This window comes from Spea bombifrons, chromosome 4, assembly GCF_027358695.1.
Source record: "Spea bombifrons isolate aSpeBom1 chromosome 4, aSpeBom1.2.pri, whole genome shotgun sequence".
NCBI lineage: Eukaryota > Metazoa > Chordata > Amphibia > Anura > Pelobatidae > Spea > Spea bombifrons.
In genome coordinates, this window is record NC_071090.1 from 107906612 (window position 1) to 107927642 (window position 21031).

The 21031-nt window shown below is 41.1% G+C and overlaps 2 protein-coding genes across 2 annotated transcripts; one reads left to right on the plus strand and one right to left on the minus strand.

Annotated features, from left to right (window-relative positions):
* Nucleotides 1–842: 842 nt before the first annotated feature.
* On the plus strand, nt 843–9214 carry LOC128491575 (extracellular calcium-sensing receptor-like). The gene is made up of 8 exons (XM_053463893.1): nt 843–963; nt 2216–2289; nt 3425–3624; nt 4527–4818; nt 5293–5841; nt 6868–7089; nt 8085–8208; nt 8301–9214. Exons 1-8 carry the CDS (start codon nt 843–845, stop codon nt 9212–9214), a joined length of 2496 nt encoding a protein of 831 aa, XP_053319868.1.
* Nucleotides 9215–12450: 3236 nt separating this feature from the next.
* LOC128491576 (extracellular calcium-sensing receptor-like) lies at nt 12451–18517 on the minus strand. The gene is made up of 7 exons (XM_053463894.1): nt 18297–18517; nt 16319–16610; nt 14684–15137; nt 14310–14527; nt 13986–14213; nt 13586–13709; nt 12451–13364 (listed from the first exon to the last, which is right to left on the minus strand). The coding sequence occupies exons 1-7, from the start codon at nt 18515–18517 to the stop codon at nt 12451–12453; spliced, it is 2451 nt and encodes an 816-aa protein (XP_053319869.1).
* Between the last annotated feature and the right edge of the window lie 2514 nt (nt 18518–21031).

Genomic DNA, 21031 nt, shown 5'->3' on the forward strand with positions numbered 1-21031 from the left:
CGGGACTGCGCGGGATTACCGGGACCCGCAGGTACAGTGCCTGACCGCCCGCTCCCGCCCGCAGCCCCAGCAAGACTGCCCGCGCCCCCAAGTTTTTTGGCGGGTCCCGCAGGACCCGCCTCCCAGTGCAGTCCTCTAATACACACCTTCACATACACATAAATACATTTTATATTATATATGTATATATATCTCTCACATACACACTGATTCACAGATACTATTATATATTCATTATTAGGAAGCCTTGGAAGCCATGTTGATTTCAGATTTAATAATATACATAGAATCATTACAGGCATAAGTAGATTCAGAGTGTTAACCCCTCTTTTACCAGGCATGAGCAAATTCAGAGAATTCGCTCCTCTATTACCAGACATTACAGACACAGTCACACAAACAGACAAACACTGTCACACAAACAGACAAACACAGTCACATACACACAGTCACACAAACACACATACCTGATGCTGGGTGCAGCTTACACTCAGTTGGTGTGAAGGAGGGACTCAGCCTATCAGGAGAGGCTTCTGAACTCTCAGTCAATCAGGAGAGTTGAGAAGTCTCTCCTGATTGGCTCAGTCCTCCTTCACTCGGAATTCTCATTCCGGGACAATGCATTGCTGCCCAGGACCCAGGACTTAAAGTCCCATTGCGGGACTGTCCCGGGCAGTCCGGGACATATGGTTACCCTACCACACACACACTTTTCTTACTCTAATATTTTCTGCATTGGTAAATAGCATTGTTTAAAAAATCACACGTACCCACTGTCACGAGGAGGGTGTCAATTCTAGGACACGTTATAACAGTGATAGGATTAATCTGTTGATCGTGGCATGGGTATAAATGCCAGCAAGATGTGCCGAGGTGTATTCCAGTCCTTTTTTAAGAAGAGATCTCTCATACAGCTAACGATGAAGTTCCCTAAGCCCCCCAACGGCCTTCGGGGGCCAGTAGGTAAGTTTACCCCACACCACATTGTAGAGGTAGCATAGAACTTTGTTCTTGAGCATCCCATCGCAATATATAATGGCCTAAGTGCATAAACTGCAAAAAAATATATTACCGGTCAGTCGTCTTAAATTTAATTAATAATTGAAGTACCTGTAACCTCTTTTCCAAAAATATAATTTACTTTGCTTTAAAGCAAAAGCTTTCACAGCAATTACGCCGTCATAGTTCTAGGTATAATAAATATATGGATATTGCCGTAATTGCCTATGAGAAAATGAAGTCTTTAGTGGAAGATATCTTTTATTAGGTCAACGTAGGAGAAGGTATTAGGGCTGTAGAACCCTGCGCTACTCTCACACCCAGCAACCATGCTGAGCTCCTGGAAAAGAAGGGCATCGCGAGAGAAAATAGGGGCATCAGGAGCTTGGGTACTAAAGGGGACATTTAGAAGGCATGGTAAATGGAGAAAAAATGCCCACAGTGTGCTGCTGGTGTATGTCTCAATTGTGATTTTCCTTTCAAGGCTTCAGACGCCCATCCATATGTTGCGTTGTCTCAGCCTATCTGGTAATTCACTGTGAAGTATATATATGGATGCTGGTACCAGCCGATTAGGTGGTAACCTGGCTCATGTTTCCTGTCGCCTGACCTCTGCATTTTAATTAAAATGTTACTAGTTTTGCATATCTCCCAACCATCGCGAGACAGTTGTCCCCAATTATGAGCGCCTTCCTGAATCATCTTCCTGTCATAAAGTGAGATCTAAGATGTAGTGTCAACAAAAAAAAGCCTTTTCCTGACCCTTTAACTATTATTTCAATTATTATTTTTTTTTGTCCCAGCAGGATTCAATTGGAAATCCTGACTCTCGCTTTCAAAGGCCATCCGAGGAGGGCCAGATTGGTGGTGACAGGGCGTTCTAAGATGCTAAGATTATGATATAAGGGACTGCAAAAGGAAATGAGGCCTTCTATGCAGAGGATTGTCGTAAAGGTAGAGAGTCCATATAATATGTATAATATGTATCATAATATAATAATATTACACATATTATACAACTGGCATGTCTGACCTCTATTCTGGGAGAATGCTCGTGACTGAGCGATAAACCCGAGACAGGTGGGAATCCCTATCTCTGCGGTGATTACCGTAATGTGCCTCTCAGGGGGTTAAGAATACAGGTCTACAGGTGTGTTACAGGTATTCCCTTTGGGAAATGTCCCTTTTTAACTCTTCGACTGTTTGCTATTTAGAGGCTGCGTTGGCACAGGGCTTCTCTATAAATCCAGCATGTCTGATGCCTCACGGAAGACCAAGGACGTCTTATCGGTATCCTGGCCTCCGGGATAAGCGTGTAGAAGAACAAGACTATGTACTGAGCCTTCTGCCTCTGACTAATCTCTGACAAACTTCTGATCTGGAAGAAGCTGTTCTGTTTTTGAGCACTCTGTCTGGGAGAATTCGTTAACTGACCTTTTTGGCAGTGGAAATTCACTAAGTGACCATTTTGTCAATGGCCAAAATGTCCATTTTGTGACTAAATTTTTTTTTATCATTGCTTACAAATATAGCAACGACACAGTCTGCAGCCACGTACAGGCGCAAAGTAATAATCCATGACATTTTTTATCCATTGGAATACTAAGAGGACCTGCCTTTTCGTACCTATCATCACCATATCACCGTAATGCTATATAGTAGAACATATCGTCATATATTTAATTTGACCTTAATATGACGTGTTCGAATTCACATTTTCAGTATAACAAGATGTGCCTGATATCACGGATGTCGCATACACACTGAGGACAGGAACGATCATCATGGACAGCGATGTCCTCAAAATCTTAATTCTTCCGAACTGTCCTTAAATGAAACTCATCAACCTGGAGTGGCCCTGCTGAAATCCAACTAATTTTTTGTTTTATTGCTGTTTCCTTCATTTTGGAATGATTACTGCAATACAATTGTGAGTGCTAGAAATAGTTTCGGTTTCTATATTTTAAAGCATTGAGAGTATGGGTTTTATAAATGTACAAAATAACATAATAAACAACATTCATTTTTTTCATCCATTTTCAAATTATTGGGGTCTTCTACATAGGTTATTCAATTTGAAATTCTGTGGCACGTCTTAATAAATAATTGCTCGTCGATACACAATGGTAGGGTGGCCCCAGGGGGATAGATAGTAGATGTTATACACGGGTTTTATATTGTAGGTTCATTCGTTTCCTCTGGTTTTAGTTCTTATTGTTAATTTGTATTTAAAGAAAAACAGTTTTTAAGCTATTTTTTAAACCTGAGCAGATAAATCCTGGAGAACGTGCCCGAATGCCCCTAATAATGAAAGTGAAGTACTCGGAATGTGTCCTTTGCTATGAATTATAGGAAATACTATTTTTTTTTTTATGTTCCCAGGTTTGCCCTGTCGTATCATAAAATCATGGCGTTTTTGTATCAGGTAATTTGGCAAATCTTCCTGTCTCAGCTCATTCATGCATTTTACTCCAAAGAGCATCCGTGTAGCCTCCATGTACCAGAGCTTACAGGAATGATCCAGCCTGGGGATGTGATGATTGGAGTCTTGTTGCCGTTACATCTTGACAGGGTCCATCGAGATGACTTCTTGACAGATAGACCACCGCGCACCACATGTACAATGTAAGGGGATTTGCCATGCTGCTTCCTTGATGTTTTAGACCCCCTATGTATTTTCCTATTCCTCTCCCAGAATTCTCAGTAGTGGTTTCTCTCTTAAATGGTGTCCATAAGAACTCAGAAGTGATCTTGTAACATATAATGTTTTTTGATCTATGATATATTTTTTGTGAAAGACACGTTCTTACTGTTTTCAAGTAAAGTGAATTTGAACTATGGTGACTAGACCCCAGAGGTCTGCGAAAATAGTGGGGAGGTTGCTCCATGCATAGGAGTAGAGCTAGCCTTTGATGGAAAAGAAAGGGGACGGGAGTGTGCAGAACCTGGATATGAAGTGCCAAATACCACTTCTCCATGTCGATAAAATAGAGCCCTGATCTGATTCCCGGACCTAAACCGCACATGAGTATGATGGTAACTCACCTCAACCAACTCATCTCCAAACACCTCCTGAAGGCCATCAGTTGGTCAATTCAGTGTACATCATATATTTTCCTTAAACAGGGCCTATTATGGATTATGAAGGAGGAGAGCTCCCCGGAGCCATTAAAAAATTAATTATTCCCAGCATGGTTTCCAGGAGCAATCAGCAAAGTTTTCTGTAGGGTCCCCTGCAATATAGTTATCTGTTCTAGGTCATCAAGTGTGCTTTAGAGAGTTTTCTATGGTTTTTGGTGAGGTAGGATTCATATTTTGTTACCCCACCTTCCACTTGAATTTGGCAAACAAGAAATACTTCTAGGGAAGATGGAGAAAAAAACAGATCCATCTTAATCATAACATATTTATGTGTCAATTATTTGATTTATAAAAGATATTGTAATGGAAAGGAATCGGTGGGAAACAGGACCTCAAGTCCATGACTGAAGTCCATGACTGAAGTAATTGTTTTGATCTTTATCAAGGTTCCATTTCGAAAGCTATCAGCAGCTTCAAGCTATGAGATACGCTGTAGAGGAGATCAACGCAAATCCAAATATTCTCCCCAACGTTACTCTTGGGTTCCAAGCATACGATTCTTGTGATAATATGAAACTCGATTTAGGAGGGGCTCTACAAGTGCTGACGGGATATGACAGAGTAATCCCCAATTACAGATGTCTTAGACACGTTCCTCTCAGCTCCATAATTGGACCAGCTATCTCCACCCATTCAATCCTCCTCGCTCACATTTTAGGGGTCTATAATTATCCGCAGGTAAAGTTTAAATGAAAATTTAGAAAAATAATGATTATTTAAAATATGTTTTCATAACTTTTTGTTGGATGCAGTTATTCAAGGGCATAATACGGGAACAGAATGATTAGTTAATCGAAATATTTGTTTACCTGAAAAGTAGAAAAAAAATTATTTATAATAAAAATGATTTGTATGCATGCTTATTTATATGTTAAATGCAGTGAAGTTCATTTTATCCCCTGCATTTTTTATTTAGCTTTTATCTGTTTTGTTTTTCTGTGAGTATAAGACCCACAGAAGTAAGACACATGAATTTTTCAATTTGATTATAATTTTTGGAGTCTTGAGCTTCTCACATAGTTAAGCTGCACCACCACTTTATACGAGAGACAACGTAATTAGGGCACATTACACATTTCTCATTTAAGTTTAGTAGTAATGTCAATTGAGTAGTAAACCCATGCAATACTCTGTACTTTATTTTCCCTACAGATCAGCCATTTCTCAACCAGTTCCCTGCTGAGTGACCGGACTCAGTTTCCCTCTTTCTTCAGGACCGTCCCCAGCGATACCTTCCAGTCTAAGGGACTTGCTTATCTAGTGTTGCATTTAGGTTGGACCTGGATTGGACTATTAGCTGCAGACACTGATTATGGCCAGCAGGGGATTCAGCTAGTCAGACAAGAGTTAATCAAGGCTGGAGCGTGCGTGGCCTTCAGTGAGAACATACTTACAAACCATCCAGATCGTAATGCTCATCATATAGTCAAGGTGATGAAGGCATCATCAGCAACGGTGGTGGTAGTCTACGCAACGGATGTTGATTTGTTTCCTGTTCTGGATGAGATGTTGAGACAGAATGTGACACAGAAGACATTAGTTGCCAGTGAAGCTTGGTCCACATCCACCCTAGACCCCCAGGGAAGATTTTCGACTCTGCTTTCTGGAACCATAGGTCTAGCCCTTCACAGCGGGACAATTCCAGGACTAAGGGAGTTCCTCAACAAGATCCATCCTTCTATGTCACTGGGAAGAAATTGGGTAAAGATATTTTGGGAGTTAGCATTCACATGCAAATTTGCAACTGAAACAAACCAAACAGGGGATTTGTCTACGCTGGTAAAAGAATGCACTGGATCAGAAGTCCTAGAAAACATCCATAATAGTTTCAATGACGTCTCTAGTTTAAGAACTACCTATAGTGTTTACACTGGAGTCCATGTTGTGGCCAAAGCTTTGGAAGATCTAAAAAACTGCAAAGATGGGGAAGGGCCATTCCAAGAAGGACTTTGTGCAAATATTTTGAACTTCGAACCATGGCAGGTAATATTTTCATTATGGACTGGTCTAAGAATAGAAAATGAATGATGGTTGACTTGAAGACTTTCAATTTGTATTTTTACCTAGGTAGCTTGAGCTAAATCAATATCACCCACATTCAATATACAAAATCTGAAGTAGGGGCTCTTCTCCAAATGATCAATAAGAAAACGATAAATTCACTCACTTTCTTAAAGTAAAATATACTATTATTTTAGCTACACGTGAGCTGTTCTTCACTCAGCTTCCTCCTAAGGAATGGTGGAATAGGGGGGAGTGGGATTAAGTAAAGAGTGAAAGAAAAAGTGATGGAAGAGCTAGACATATAATAAAGAGAACGTTGGACTAAAAAATGTGAGTGTTTATGAAAGGCAAATATACAATGAAGATAAGGAGGGAGAAATACAATGTAATAGATAATGGAAGGTAATATGAGTGAGCGGAAGGTTTATATAGTGGATCATGAAGGTGAGGAGGACACTAGTAGAGTCTATATCCATAGAATGGTAAGAAATATGATGGAGGTGGCTAATGAAATCCAGGGTTAATATGATGGATATGAGGTAGGAATCATGTAACAGAAGTCAGGGGTGTAAAGTAATAGAGAATGGGTAAAAAAATTCATCGCAAAATTCATGGCATTTTTAGATCCACTTCAGGTATTAAAGGGAGCTTTTAAAAGGTGCAGTAAGACTCTTGTTCAGGGACTCACAATAGATAATCCACCTTCATCTTCCCTGCTTACAGCTGCTGTACTATATGAATAAGGTCAGAGTCACACTGAGCAGCGGTCCAGAAATCTACTTTGACAAAAATGGAGACCCTCCTGCTGTCTACGACATTGTGAACTGGCAGTTGAGCTCGAATGGGGCCATAAGATATGTCAAGGTGGGCCGGTATGACACGTCCTCCGCCCAAATCTTCAGCATAAACACAAGTGCTGTGCTGTGGAAGTCTGGAAATCAACAGGTATTAAAACGATTCCAGAATTAAAAATAAATTGGCATCAGTGGTCATCCTACCTAGTTTGTCCAGTTCATCTTTGGGCCCCATGTCCCTTTGTACCTTTTTCCTTCCCTGATGTACCTCTTTGTCTAGAATGTCAGACTGTTCAGTGAATATCAATGTATTACGGCGTTCAACAGCCCTGAAAATCAGATTATAAATTAAAGTATGTAAATAAAGTGTATTCTTCTTCTTCTAAATACCATAACAAAATGGCTAGAACTAGGTCATAAGTTTGCCATAGGTCTCATACACCAGGTCTCATAGAGCACTGTTTTAATACATTTTCCAAAAATACATCCCAGGTATTCATTTTCACTAATTAAAAACAAACCCTGATATATATTTTTTATGAAGGAGATCTCAACACTATATATCTCACAGAACCTCAGAGTGAAGGAGGTCTCAGCCAATCAGGAAATACTTATCAACTCTCCTGCTTGTCTGAGAGTTTAGATGCCTCTCCTGATTGGCTGAGTCCCTCTTTCACACAAAGCTCAGTGTATGCTGCAGCAGGTCAGAAACCCACTGTTTCGGTGACTATGTTTTTCTGTTTGTGTGACTATATGTAACGTCTGGTGATAAACAGCTTATCTATGCCATCTTTGCACCCAAATAGCTTGTCTGTGCCATCTGTGCCCCCAAAAAGAGTGTATGTGCCATATTTGCACCAAAAAAAGAGAAAATGTTGGTGGTGTGGAGGGGGGGGGTCATCTTTGGTTGGACAGTGCAGACCATTTGTTCGGTAAGGGGCTCCAAAATTTTTGACGGTGGCCCTGGAGAAAATTATACATATTTATTAATTTAAATAAATATTTTACTTTAAATAATATATATATATAGATAAATATAGGAGATGTCCCTCATATAGTAAGAAAGCAAAACACAAGGAGGCTAGGTTTACCAATCACTTATTTGCAATGTGATATCCTAGAAAATTTTACTCATATCTTCCTCAGGTCCCCACCTCAGTCTGTAGTCAGAGTTGCCCCCCAGGTTTCTGGAAGGTAGTTAGAAGAGGAGAACCTGTCTGCTGCTTCCAGTGTCTTCCCTGTCCTCAAGGGGAGATCTCCAACCGCACAGGTACGTTTATAGTGCTATCTAAGAAGAAAGCGTTGTAAAAATCTTATTGCATAAGCATCAATGTTAACCGAGTGCTTTATATAATTTTGCAGACTCCATCGATTGTATTAAATGTCCATGGGACACATGGCCAAATCCACAGAAATCCGTATGTCTTCCAAAACCCATAGAGTATCTGTCCTATGAAGACCCACTGGGGAGAACACTGGCTTCTACAAGCATCATTTCCTCTTTGGTTCCATATTTTACTTTAAAGCTCTTCATACGGTTTAGAATGACACCAATTGTGAAAGCCAACAACTACTCCCTCAGTTGTCTTCTTCTGGTGTCTCTGTCCTTCTGCTTCCTCTGCTCCTTGGCTTTTATTGGTTACCCTCAACCAGAAAAATGTCTGCTGCGTCAAGTTGCATTTGGGATGGTCTTTACTCTTTGCATTTCTTGCATTTTGGCAAAAACAATTATGGTAGTGTTTGCTTTTATGGCCACCAAACCTGGTAGTGCTCTCAAAAAGTGGACAAGTTCTTTGGTGTCCTACTTGATCATTTCTACCTGTTCTTTTCTACAGTTTATTTTGTGTGTCACTTGGTTGTCCACTGCCCCTCCCTTTCCAGAACAGGACCTTGAATCCCAACCTAGGGTTATAATTCTTGGGTGTAATGAGGGTTCACTGACGGCTTTCTGGTGCATGTTGGGATATCTTGGTCTCCTGGCCTTCATCAGTTTCATTGTTGCTTTTCTGGCCAGGAGACTTCCTGATAACTTTAATGAGGCCAAGTTTATCACATTTAGCATGTTGGCCTTTCTCAGTGTCTGGGTGTCTTTTATCCCAGCCTCCCTCAGTGCTGAAGGCAGATATACAGTGGCTATGGAAGTATTTGCCATCCTGGCTTCCAGCTGGGCCCTTCTTGTCTGTATGTTTGCTCCAAAATGTTTTATTATATTATTCAGACCTCGAATGAACTCTAGAGAAAACATCATTAAGAAATTCCAGAGTCCCGTTGGATAAATCTAACTTTTTTTTAATATACACTACAAATATAACAAAATTAGTGATATATTGTTATTATAAATGGAACATTTAGAAAAAAACAATTAAAGTTGTTATAATTACTAGAATCCCTCAATTTTTAGAACTCTTGGTTTGTTTCTAAAACATTTATTTTATGTTCTGTTTGCTTAACCCCTTAATGGCCAGTGGCGTGTCAGGCACGTCACGCAAAAACAGTCAGTTAACGAGCAATGACGTGCCTGGCACTTCATGGCATTAAACACGCTTAGAAAGTGACATAAGACCGCTTTCTTTGCTTAAACAGTGTTGCTGTAATGCCTCGATGTTGTATCAATGATTTGATGAGGTAAATAGAATTATCCGGGTTCAAAGCTGTCCCAAAATAGGACATGGGCACAAACTGACCAGATGTCCAAATACATACCTCGCAATGTGGCCTTTTACCTTTATCCAAATAACCCAATAAACACTTGCATGGGTGGTTTTACTGTACTCAGGAGATGCAGCAGAACACATATTGTGTTTTTGGACAGTGACATATTCCAGGAGCAGAAAATTCATACCTGAAGTAAAATGTTTTTTTAAAAAATGCCAAGAATTATTACCACAAAGTTTGACAACAGCTGGTGGTAGAATTAGAGCATGGAAAGAGTTAAAATGCTAGCATTTGAAATACCCTGGGGTGCCTAGTCTTCAAACATATATGGATGACCCAAATGGCACATGGCCGTATTTGAAAAAATATATGGTTTTAAAATGGCAATTTGCTACTTGTACTTCTTGCCCTGAAACATGCAAAAACATAAAAATATTGCATGTTTCTAAACTCAGGACACATATCTATCTATTTTGCACACTTTTTCATAAGCTTTTTATAGATGAGAAAAAGTGCTTTTTTCCATTTTCACCATATTTTATTATTATTATTATTTTATAGTAAATTAGATGATATGATAAAAAAAATGGTATCTGAAGAAGTGTGGTAACATGGCTGGAATACCTGCCTTACTATTATTTTTACCCTGTATTATCTGATGGGTTGTGTGCTGACATTTAGTTAGCTGAGTATGTTGAGTGTGGCATCGTCAATTCGTGGGCCATGAACCCACAATCCCACAACCTAAATAAAAAACACACAGACACAAGCTGTTGACCACAGTTGTAATATGACTGTCCACCCAAAAAATTGTTAACACAATACAGTCCACGTCAGAATTACCTCCAAACATAATATAATACATACATAACTTCTGACAATGACACCCCCTCCCCATACATATAACCCCAACAACATAACCAACCATAAAGAGCATACCGAGATGCACCTTCCCCACACCAGGTTCTAAGCCACAGACCAGCTTGAACCTACCAACCAAACCAAAAACACTCTATTTCCTATTTCCAAACCATTATTCCACCCCCACCTTACTCTCTCCACTGTGACACTGACGAGGAAAAACTCCCTTTACCAACATCACCAAATAAAGGGAAGGAGGGTGGGTTAGATCTGGTAAGTAGAACTGATTAAATGGGACGGTTACAAAATAGAGGGTCCTATGTGTACAGGACGTCCCAAAGTCCCCTAACCAACGTCCCTTAACCCCATCATCCTAAACCCTAAAGAAATAACTTCTATGGTTAACAGTCATACCTGGGAACTTCTAAATCTTCTGGTGCCTGAAACTCAGAGTTTTATCCCCAGGGTAATGGGGCAGATTCCAAGGGTCACACAATCTGTAACTGACTCCTTATTCTCCCCAGTTGTGATCATATTTAAGACTACCAATAGTGTTTTGGTTATGGTTGATATCCCTGCTTGAATGTAGGTGAATCAATTAGGTGTATCTTGTCACAGTTTCCATGAGGGACGGTATTAGAGCCATTTGGGTAACACATTTGGCGAACCACTACCTAGAATCTTCACAATGGGTTATTTGATATCTGATCTGTCCCTGAACCCCTCATCTCCTGCTTTAACCCCTTATTTTCACCTGGTATGTCTCTATCCTGTCTCCATACCCTACTGATTTCAAAGGGTAAACTTTGGCGCCTTTTTGTCTTAATTGCAATTGTTGTGAAAGATGTGAAACGTCTGCATCATATATGCAACCACCTTATTTGACCACGTGTGAGGTAGGCCTATAAATTCCCAGTCCTCACTTGGAAATGTAGCTACAGTCGCCTCAACCCAAGTGGAAAGATAAGAGTTACAGCTCCCGCTGCAATTACCAAACCATCTGAACGACCAACAAACTCTACAGATCATCCTGACTCCATCAACTCATCCCCATCCGAACAGTCCTCTCCTACTGCTTCACTTGCCCCTCAACCACCGTTGTTATTGTGTGTGATTTTAATTTATTCCTTTGATTGTAACAGCGCTATGGAATCTGCTGGCGCTATATAAATAAATGTAATGTAATTCAGACCCTGTCTATAAGTAGGGAGAGTAGTAACATATCGGGCTTTGAGGCCTACACAGACAGTAGAAAGGAATCTCTTTCCCGCCTTGAAAGAATACTTCCGGCAAGCTCCACCCTTATCCTTCCTTAAAAACGACAGAGAGGATGCTGGGAGTACCAGTCCTATATAGTTCTCTATGATCTGCAGTGTGTCCATAGTAACTGGAGGTATGTCAAGTGCCGGGGTTACAGAACATTAAATAAAATGACAATAACACAAGTAAAATGTATATATTTTTTTATAATTATGCAACTAACCATATCCCCAACCCTACCCGTAACCACATCGCAACTGTCATGGCCGTCGCCACATCTTACAAAGGCTTCAAGTTAAATTTTTCATATTTGGGCTGCCTTATAATCCAGGTTGTACATCTGTGTTTGCCATCCCTGAGAACCAATATAGTAAAAGGAGTCTAAAGTGCACACAAATATATGGGGGAGGGGGGCACCGGCACCTCTCAATGCCCCCATAACATGCCCAGTGACTTGGGGAGGGTAAAGGTGAAAGTTCCACATTTATGTAGCTCAGATAGGAGGCACAAAGTCCATGAAGTGTACCCTATGGTTGGCATGAGGAGGGACTGTGAAAATCTGTGAATAACGTCCTTTTTTAGTGGAGGTGTGACCCAATACAGCCCCAGGGAGATGTTTTGTGAGGATTGTGAGCATGGGTTATGTGGAGATCATGTGTATTGATACCTGGAATGCAACATCTACACAGTATGAGTATTTGATATGCACTGGTAACAAAATACTTTAAGCTTTCTCCTAGCCAATGTGACCTCTGTCTTTCGACATGAGATATTTTCTGGAGTTCATGTTTGGCCTAAACAATACAATTAAACACTTAGGGACAAACATGCAGAACACCAGAGCCCAACTGGAAGCCAGGATGGCAAACACTTCCATGGCTTGGGTATACTTTCCTCTTGAGCTCAGAGAAGCAGGGATAAAAGAAAACCAAACACTGAGGAAAGCGAGCATGCTGAACGTGATATATGTTGCTTCATTGAAGCTGTCGGGGAGCCTACGGGACAGGAAAGCAACAAAAAAACTTGTACTGGCCAGGAGACCAAGATACCCCAACATGGACCAAAAGGCAACAGGAGAACCTTCATTACATTCAAGACTGATGAGTCCCGGTCGGGTTATAGTGTTATATTCTGGGTAGGGAGGAACAACAAACAACCAAGTAATGCACAAGGTGAATTGTAGAAGACAGCAGACAGCAATTATCAGGTAAGACATCCGAGGGCTTGTCCATTTCTTCAGATAACTTCCTGGTTTTGTAGCCAAGAAGGCACCAACCACCATGATAGTCTTGGCTAATATGCATGAGATGCAGAGGGAAAAAATCATGCCAAATGCAGGCTGACGTAGAAGACATTTCTCAGGCTGAGGGTAACCAATGAATGCCAGAGAGCAAAGGAAGCAAAAGGACAATGAGACTAGAAGAAGACAACTAAGAGAATAGTTATTGGCTTTCACAATTGGGGTGGTTTTATAACGTATGAGAATTCTCAAGATGACAACAGGAACTAAAGAAGACATGATGCTGGTGCCAGCCAGTGTCGTCCCCAACTCATCTTCATAGGAGAGGTACTCTATAGCCTTTGGTAGACAGTTGGTTTTCAGATGATTTGGCCACTTATCCCATGGACACTTGATGCACTCAATCGAATCTAAAAAACATGTACCATTGGCACATTAGGTATTGATTGGTTTGTATACATTATACTGCAACTGATGACAAATTGTAGGCAGGTTATTGTACAATAATAGACTAGCTACATGTTGTCTACTGCCGCTGCTGCTCTTGCTCACGCTCCGTCTGCCGTCTGCTCCATTCCTGTACCCTCACAAGTACCTACGGAAGACTATATGACTTAAGTCACTCACTTGCCTGTACGATTGGAAATCTCCCCTTGAGGACAAGGTAGACACTGGAAGCAGCAGACAGGTTCTCCTTCCTTCACTGCCTTCCAAAAACCAGGCGGACAGCTTTGACTGCAGACCGAGACAGGAACCTACATACATACATACAATTTAGTTTAATTAGGTATGTTGGGTGCCACATGTTGAGATTGTTGTTCCCTGAGGTACTCAGGACATCAGACTGAATAGTGGGTACAAGCATTTTTAATCATTAGTCCCACCACAAAGAACATTCTGTAGTCACTTCTAGTGTGCTCCAGAGGGATAAGCACGACTAATAGTTCTTTTTTTAAGTGTCCATGGGAAATGTGACCAAATGATCTGAAATTCCCCAGCCCATCTAAGCATTTTTTGGTGAACTGCTGTACCTGTTGGTCCTTAGTTGCCCATTTTATGTCACTCCTGTTGATGCTGAAGACTTGACCAAACGCTGCTGCTGTATCATAACTGCCCACCTTGACATATTGTATGGCACCTTCTGGACTCAACTGCAAATTTACAATGTCATAGACAGCTGGTGGGTCTCCATTCTTATCAAAATAAAGCGTCCTCCCATTGTTCAACATGATCCTAACATTTTTCATATAGTGCAGCATCTGTAGAAAAAATGAAAAGTACATTATCTATCTCACAGAATCTTCATAAGATGTGTAGGGTAGGGGAACCACAATGTAGGACTCTCTTTCTCTTACATGCCATGGCTTGAAATCCCAAATGTCTGCACACTCTCCATGTGAGAATGGGCCTTTTCCCTTAGCACACTTTCTTAGATCTTCCAATGCATTGGCCACAGCATAGACTGCAGAGTAGATGCTATAAGCACTTCTCAAATTGGAGATATCATTGTAACTGTTCCTTATGTTTTCTAGACTTTCTTCTCCTGTGCACTCTTTTATTGCAGACAAAGATCCTGTAAGATTGTTACCATCAGAAAATTGACAGCCGAAGGTTGCCTCCCAAAATAGCTTTGCCCAGTTTCTCCCCAAGTGTGTTGAGGGATGAATGTTGTTCAGGAACAATTGGAGCCCAGGAATGGTTCCACTTTGAATAGCTAGACCAATTGTACCAGAAAGAAGACCAGAAAACCTTCCTAAGGAGATTAGAGTGGATGTGGACCAAGCTTCAGTAGCCACAAGTATCTTATTTGTGATGTTCTGCCGTAGCATCTCATCCATAATTGTAATCATATCAATAGCGGAAGAGTAGATAACCACGGCCGTAGCTGTTGACCTCTTCATTACTTTGACTATGTGAGGAGCATTGCGGTCTGGTTGACTCGGAAGAATGTTCTCAGAGAAGGCCACGCATACTCCAGCTTTGACTAGGTGCTGTTTGACCATCTGAATTCCCTGCTGGCCATAATCATTGTCAGCCGCTAAAAGCCCAACCCAGGTCCAACCAAAATGTAGCACCAACTGGGCTAGTCCGTGGGACTGGAAGACATCACTGGGGACGGTCCTGAAGAAGGAGTGAAATTTGGTTCGATCGCTAAGGACTGGACTGGTTGCTAAGTAACTGATCTGTTGAGAGAAAGTGACAGTTTAGAAGGTAATAATGTGTGTTGCTAGATTATTTTGGGTTACACCAGTGATCATCATACCTGATATTATACCTCTTTTTACTGGAATTTTTAGCCTAAGCTATCTTGAACCGATTAAAGAGTCACATGAGCTTTTGGGGCTTCAGATGTCTCTTCCTCAGATGGAAGGTCCTTTCTTCTTCTTTAAGCTCGAGTGTTCTGAGGTCCAGAAAGCTTATGTAGCTATGCATATTGTGTCCTGTTGGCCAGTACAATGTACCGCACTCGACTAATACAATACATTTTCTTTTTTAATACAAACAAAAATCTACACAGACAAGCTTTTTGCCCTAGATACGATGCGGTCTGTGTTTTGTTTATGAAGGGTCAGTAACCGTTTGAACTGATCTGCTTTAATGAGAGATTCTAGTAACATAGTAATTCTAGTAAGAGGGTAATTTAAGTTGAAAAAGTCCATCATGTTCGAAGGAAGCAGAACTCACTAATAAAGCGATTTCCAGTTCTGCCTCACAAAGGGAAAAATATCTTAGCTAACCATAACTTATCCTGTCCTTATAACCCATTATATGCCTCTATAGTCTTCTTCGCTAAAAGCTCATCCAGCCCATATTTAAAAGCATCTATCGGATCTGACAACACAGACTCAATGGGTAGTGGATTCCGCATCTTTACTGCTATTACTCCATCTTCGCTGCTTTAGGTGAAAGTTCCTTTCTTTGAGTCTGAATGGACGACCTCTTGTTCCTTGACCCCTCCGTATTACTGAACGGGTCATCAGAGAGCAGATGATGTTGTCCGTGTACGTATTTGTGTAATGACATCATATCCCCTGTAAGATACCTTTTTCTAGTGTAAGCAAATCTTACTTTTCTAGGCTTACTTTGTAACAAAGATGTTCTAGTCCCCTTATTCATTTTGTAGGCCACCTTTAGAAGACTTCAGATCGAGGCGAATTCATTTTATATGCAAAATTATCTTTGGGATCCCAGATACAACAAATGCAAACTAAGGGCAAAGTACGTAGTCAATAATGTTATGGAAAACAAACCAAAACCACTTTAGTCTTCGTCTTTTATGTCCCTTTCTATTGGCTTTGATTACCGGAGTTGGGCTATTGAGTTAGGTCTGTCAGACTTAAATTGCTTTATGAACCCCTCTTACCTGCGGGTATCTGTAGAGTCCCAGAATATGAGCCAGGAGGACCGAGTGAGTGGACGTGGCGTGTCCTATTACGGCAGCGAGCGGAACTTCTCCAAGACATCGGTAATTGGGGATGACGCCATCATCTCCTGTTACTAATCGTAACGATCCTTCTAAATCCAGCCTCAGAACTCTACAAGAATCATATGCTTGGAAGCCAAGTGTGACGTTAGGGAGGATATCTGGGTTTCCATTTATTTCATCCAGAGCGAACCTCAAGGTCTGGAGTCCCTGGTAGCCTTCATAGTAGATCCTTCAGTACAAATAAAACATCGCAACCAGTTGGTATCACAGACAGAGATGAAATAGAATAGAGGACATCGAAGAACCTTTTCAATCACATTTTAATTATTAACTCTTGAAGAGAGCTTTTACATTATTCATATAGCACCGGCAGAGTCCGTAGCGCTGTACATCCCAAGCTTTATTGAATACCTGAACCTGTGTTCTCCTGAACCTGTTCCATTCCCGGTATCTACTACTCTTTCTGTAAAGAAGGATTTTTCTACGTTAACCCCTCCGTTTCCATCTTCTTACTTTAAAGCATGTCTGCTAGTTCTGGCGTTTCTCTATATATTAGACTTAACCCCTTAATATATGTGACTGTATTAACCCCTTCATGACAAAGCCCGTAGATGTACGGGCTCACAATGCATTGTTTTTAAATGGTTTAAGGACAACCCATTGTCCTTAAGGGGTTAAATATACCAAACAGTTCAATTTCTTTATTTAGTGGCACAAATTCTTACGGGAAAACGTTAATCATGTTCTCTGCCTGTCTGACCCCCGTGTGTTCATCATACTTGTATGTATGTGAATTATTTACGACATTTTTACTTCTTATATCCTATATACAAAGGCGTGGTAGTAAAACTACGTATACTATGGGAGTAGTAGTGTTAAGTTCATGTTCCTTGGATTTGTGTGATTATTCCTCCCCATAACACATAGCTTCCCTATTGCTAAGTTGCTGCGTCTGTATAGAGGAGGCTGATCGTTCTCGAAGCCAGGAACAAGGGAGTTGATCTCAGAACAGGGATCTAATTGTTGTGCTAATGCTGCCAACTCTACCACCCCCCCTTCTTTACTTAAGGTGAAACATAAATAAAAATACATAGACGCATAGAATCTGCCGTCAGATCAGACCCCTTCCGCCCGTCTTGTCTGTCTGTTCCATCTGCTGTAATGTCTCAAACCTTAAACAGTCTCTGGTCTCGTCTTAGATTCAGGAGCCGTATGCCTGTCCCATGCATGTTAACATTTCCCCACTGTATTAGCATCTACCACTTCTACTGGGAGGCTGTTCCACTTATCTACCACCCTCCCAGTAAAGTAAAACTTCCTTCCATTCCATCTGAGACTCTAGGTCTATTGCACCAACATTTCTCCCCCTTTAAAATAAATGTCCCTCCTGTACTTTGTTAAATCCTTCTATGTATTTAAATGTCTCTCTCCCACCCCCTCTCTCTCTTCTCTCCCCCCAAGCCGGAGATATTGAGATCCCTCAGTTTTTCCTGATCACTTTTATCCTGCAAACCATTCGCCATTTTAGTCGCCCTCTCCTAAGATCTCTAATATGTCAATGAGGTCTCCAGAACTGTCCCCCAATACTCTAGGTGAGATCCCACCAGAGGTCTATAAAGTGTCAGAACCTCCTCCTTCTTCCTGCCACCAATGCCTCTCGCTATACAACCCAACACCCTGCTTTATCGCATTGCCTGCTTACCTTTACGTCATCAGAAATACTTTATAAATCCATGATTACCCTAAAATCCATGATAATACTTTATAAATCCATGAGTAACAACACAAGCTACAAGGAGTTCTAATCATTGAATCCATTCTAAAAGCTCTGAAGGTCCATCCTTTAACGTTCTAGAGACTAGATACAGCCCCGGAAACTCACGGATACGGTACAAACCCCGTCATGTGTCCTTACACGGTACACGCGACCTTGGGTGGTCTTTCATTGAACGAGATCTGTTGGTAAACTTTGTCGGCGTGCAGCGGCAGCATCAGCCCCATCATTATATCCCCCGGCTGCGAGAAGCCCTCGAGCTCCGAGACGTGAAGTCCACATCGCCGATCCGTGGAGCAGACAGCCGGAAGGAGGTGAGACAGGACGACGTGCCAGAGAGCTCCATAAATACTGATCATCATATTTCTAGAATGTCCCAATACCTAGGAATAGCGGAGACAAAGAAACCACCATTAGTTCCGCGCCTCGCAGGCATCTCCAAGGAACGGCAAACGACCAGATGGGTCACTTTCCCAAGGCTGCTCTAATTTAAACAAAATGGGCAATGAAACCTTTTTAAAAACAAAATGCATGCCCACAAAGCATAATCTGGACCAAGAGGTCTTCTCCTTTGCTTCCACCATCACTGTATGTTGGGTTTTTGGTTTATTATTGAAGACCATTTGGTCATGGTTGACCTGTGAGATGGAAGGGGTCTGCCTAATGTTCCTGTCTAAAAGCCGGTCTGCAAAAAAAAAAGGGGTATCTTAAAATATACACAATGATTGAACACAAACATTACTGAAGATGTTCAGATATGTGACCAAGATGCCAACCGACATCAGGGGCAGTGCCTGGCATTTGCTCCAGGGGTTAAAGGTCATCACGTTGGAGAGAGCGCGATAGAACGCTGTGTTTAGAGGGTGGTAGGGGGTTAGAGCGGAGAATCGTTGTAGATGGATGGTGTATAGAGGAGAGTTTGTCGGATATACGGTGATCTCTTTAGAGTGATAGTACGAATAGTAGAGTAGGTATGGCGGAGACCCCATAAAAGAATAGTAAAGAGATAATAGGAGGTTACGGTAACGATATAGCAAAGGATCTTATACTTACTGCATCTCATTCTTTCCCTTCTATGTGCGGCAAGCAACAAAAATATCCATTTATATAGAGAACGTATATATATAATGTAAATCCAGATTAACTGTTTAATGCCTGTGCTAGGTGCTTAGACGGTGTTTCTATGGATTACCATTAAAATAAACTGTAATTCAGGGGTTAATTTTCCCCGAAGAGGATTCCTTCTGAGATGCCTTGAGCGTTTTCCTCCCCTTGGGACATCTTATACTTTACTCGCTTTACACATGTGGTGTCCCTGCTGTACAGGCAAGGAATAGAGGGGGAGGGGATCACAGAATTACACAATTACAAAATTAATTCAATTAATACGTAATTACGTAAAACAATAACATACATTTTCCTTACTCAATATATGATTGTATATATTGTATATTGCAATTTCTTTGAATTGTGAATTTTTGATGCTCGACGCCATGATGGATTTTTAATATTGATGGTGTTTATTATCGAAAATGCAAGCAAAAATATGAACTTTAAATAAATATATATACTTTTGAAGTCATAAAAGAATATGTATTATTTGCGTTTGCTCAGATAAAAGAACGAGAACTCAACAAATGCAGCTGCCTGAAGACCTTATATTATAGGGCAAAAAAACTACAAAACAGAGCAATACTTTAGGAATTTATTTTTAATCTGATACTAGGAACGGCGGGAGTAGTAAATAGTTGTTTTTAATATTTAATATATATCGTCTGTAGTGAATATTTACACACATGTTACAAATAGTCAGTCTGTTACAGGACCAGATACACAGTGCCTTCCAATCCTTACATTTACATGGCTTCCAACTGTCCCGCTTTGTGTGGGACAGTCCCGATTTTACCACCTGAGCTCGCTTTTCGGGACAGATGTAGAGCCCGAGGGGGGGGGGGTGGCATGATTCAGGACAGTGTTTTGATTTTCTAGTGTCTGGGACACCGGAGAATGCATACTGTGCATGGGCAGAATTGTGCGCATGCACAGTAGTGCTGCCGGTTTGAGTGACACTCAAAGCTCCGACCTCCGGTGTCCCCATTCATGGTGGTTGAATTTGGGATGTATATATTTATGTGAATGTGTGTTTAACGCACGTAAGCCGTGTGGTACTACTCTATTTCTTACATTTTTGGTGTCCACATGTTTTTTAGGAACTTACAGAATAAAATACTTCCTTATGGGCTGTTAGTTATGAGTTTGCAGACCCGCGTAGAAGGTCTTCTCATTGGCCTCTGTTAGACGCTGCGCCATAATTTAATAGAAGAAGCTTCAAGATTAGTACGTTAGTGTCTTGCAGCCATTTTACTTTTTGTTCCCCTATTTAGAATATAGAATCTGCTGGCAGATCGGCCCCATCCGGCCCCCGTCTATTCTGCCAGTTTCTCCTCCTCTTACGACTCAAACTTTAATCAGTCGTTGGTCTTGTCTTAGATTCAGGAGCCGTATGCCTGTCCCATGTATGTTTAATACCCTCACTGTATTACCCTCTACCACTTCTGCTGGGAGGCTGTTCCACTTATCTACCACCCTCTCCATAAAACTTCCTTCCATTCCATCTAAGCCTCTGACCTTCTAGTTTTAGATTTTGGCCACTTTTCTCCTCCTTTGAAACGTTCTTCTTTCCCTCCTCACTTTATCTATTTACCGTATTTGCTCGATTATAAGACGAGGTTTTTTCCAGAGCAAATGCTCCGAAAAATCCCCCTCGTCTTATAATTGAGGTCGTCTTCTAATCAGACCTCATTCTGCTGGGGCTGTGCTGCTTACCGGGCTTTGATCGCGAGCAGCGTCTCAGCTATTAGCAGCAAGAGAACAGG

Coding starts and splice junctions, on each gene's coding strand:
- LOC128491575 (XM_053463893.1), top strand. CDS start 843: ATGGGTATAAATGCCAGCAAGATGTGCCGAGGTGTATTCCAGTCCTTT. Junction 7,090..8,084: donor GGAAGTCTGGAAATCAACAG/GTATTAAAACGA, acceptor TATCTTCCTCAG/GTCCCCACCTCAGTCTGTAG. Junction 8,209..8,300: donor GGAGATCTCCAACCGCACAG/GTACGTTTATAG, acceptor ATAATTTTGCAG/ACTCCATCGATTGTATTAAA.
- LOC128491576 (XM_053463894.1), bottom strand. CDS start 18,517: ATGATGATCAGTATTTATGGAGCTCTCTGGCACGTCGTCCTGTCTCAC. Junction 13,710..13,985: donor GGGCAACTAAGGACCAACAG/GTACAGCAGTTC, acceptor GTATGTATGTAG/GTTCCTGTCTCGGTCTGCAG. Junction 13,365..13,585: donor GGAGATTTCCAATCGTACAG/GCAAGTGAGTGA, acceptor CATGTTTTTTAG/ATTCGATTGAGTGCATCAAG.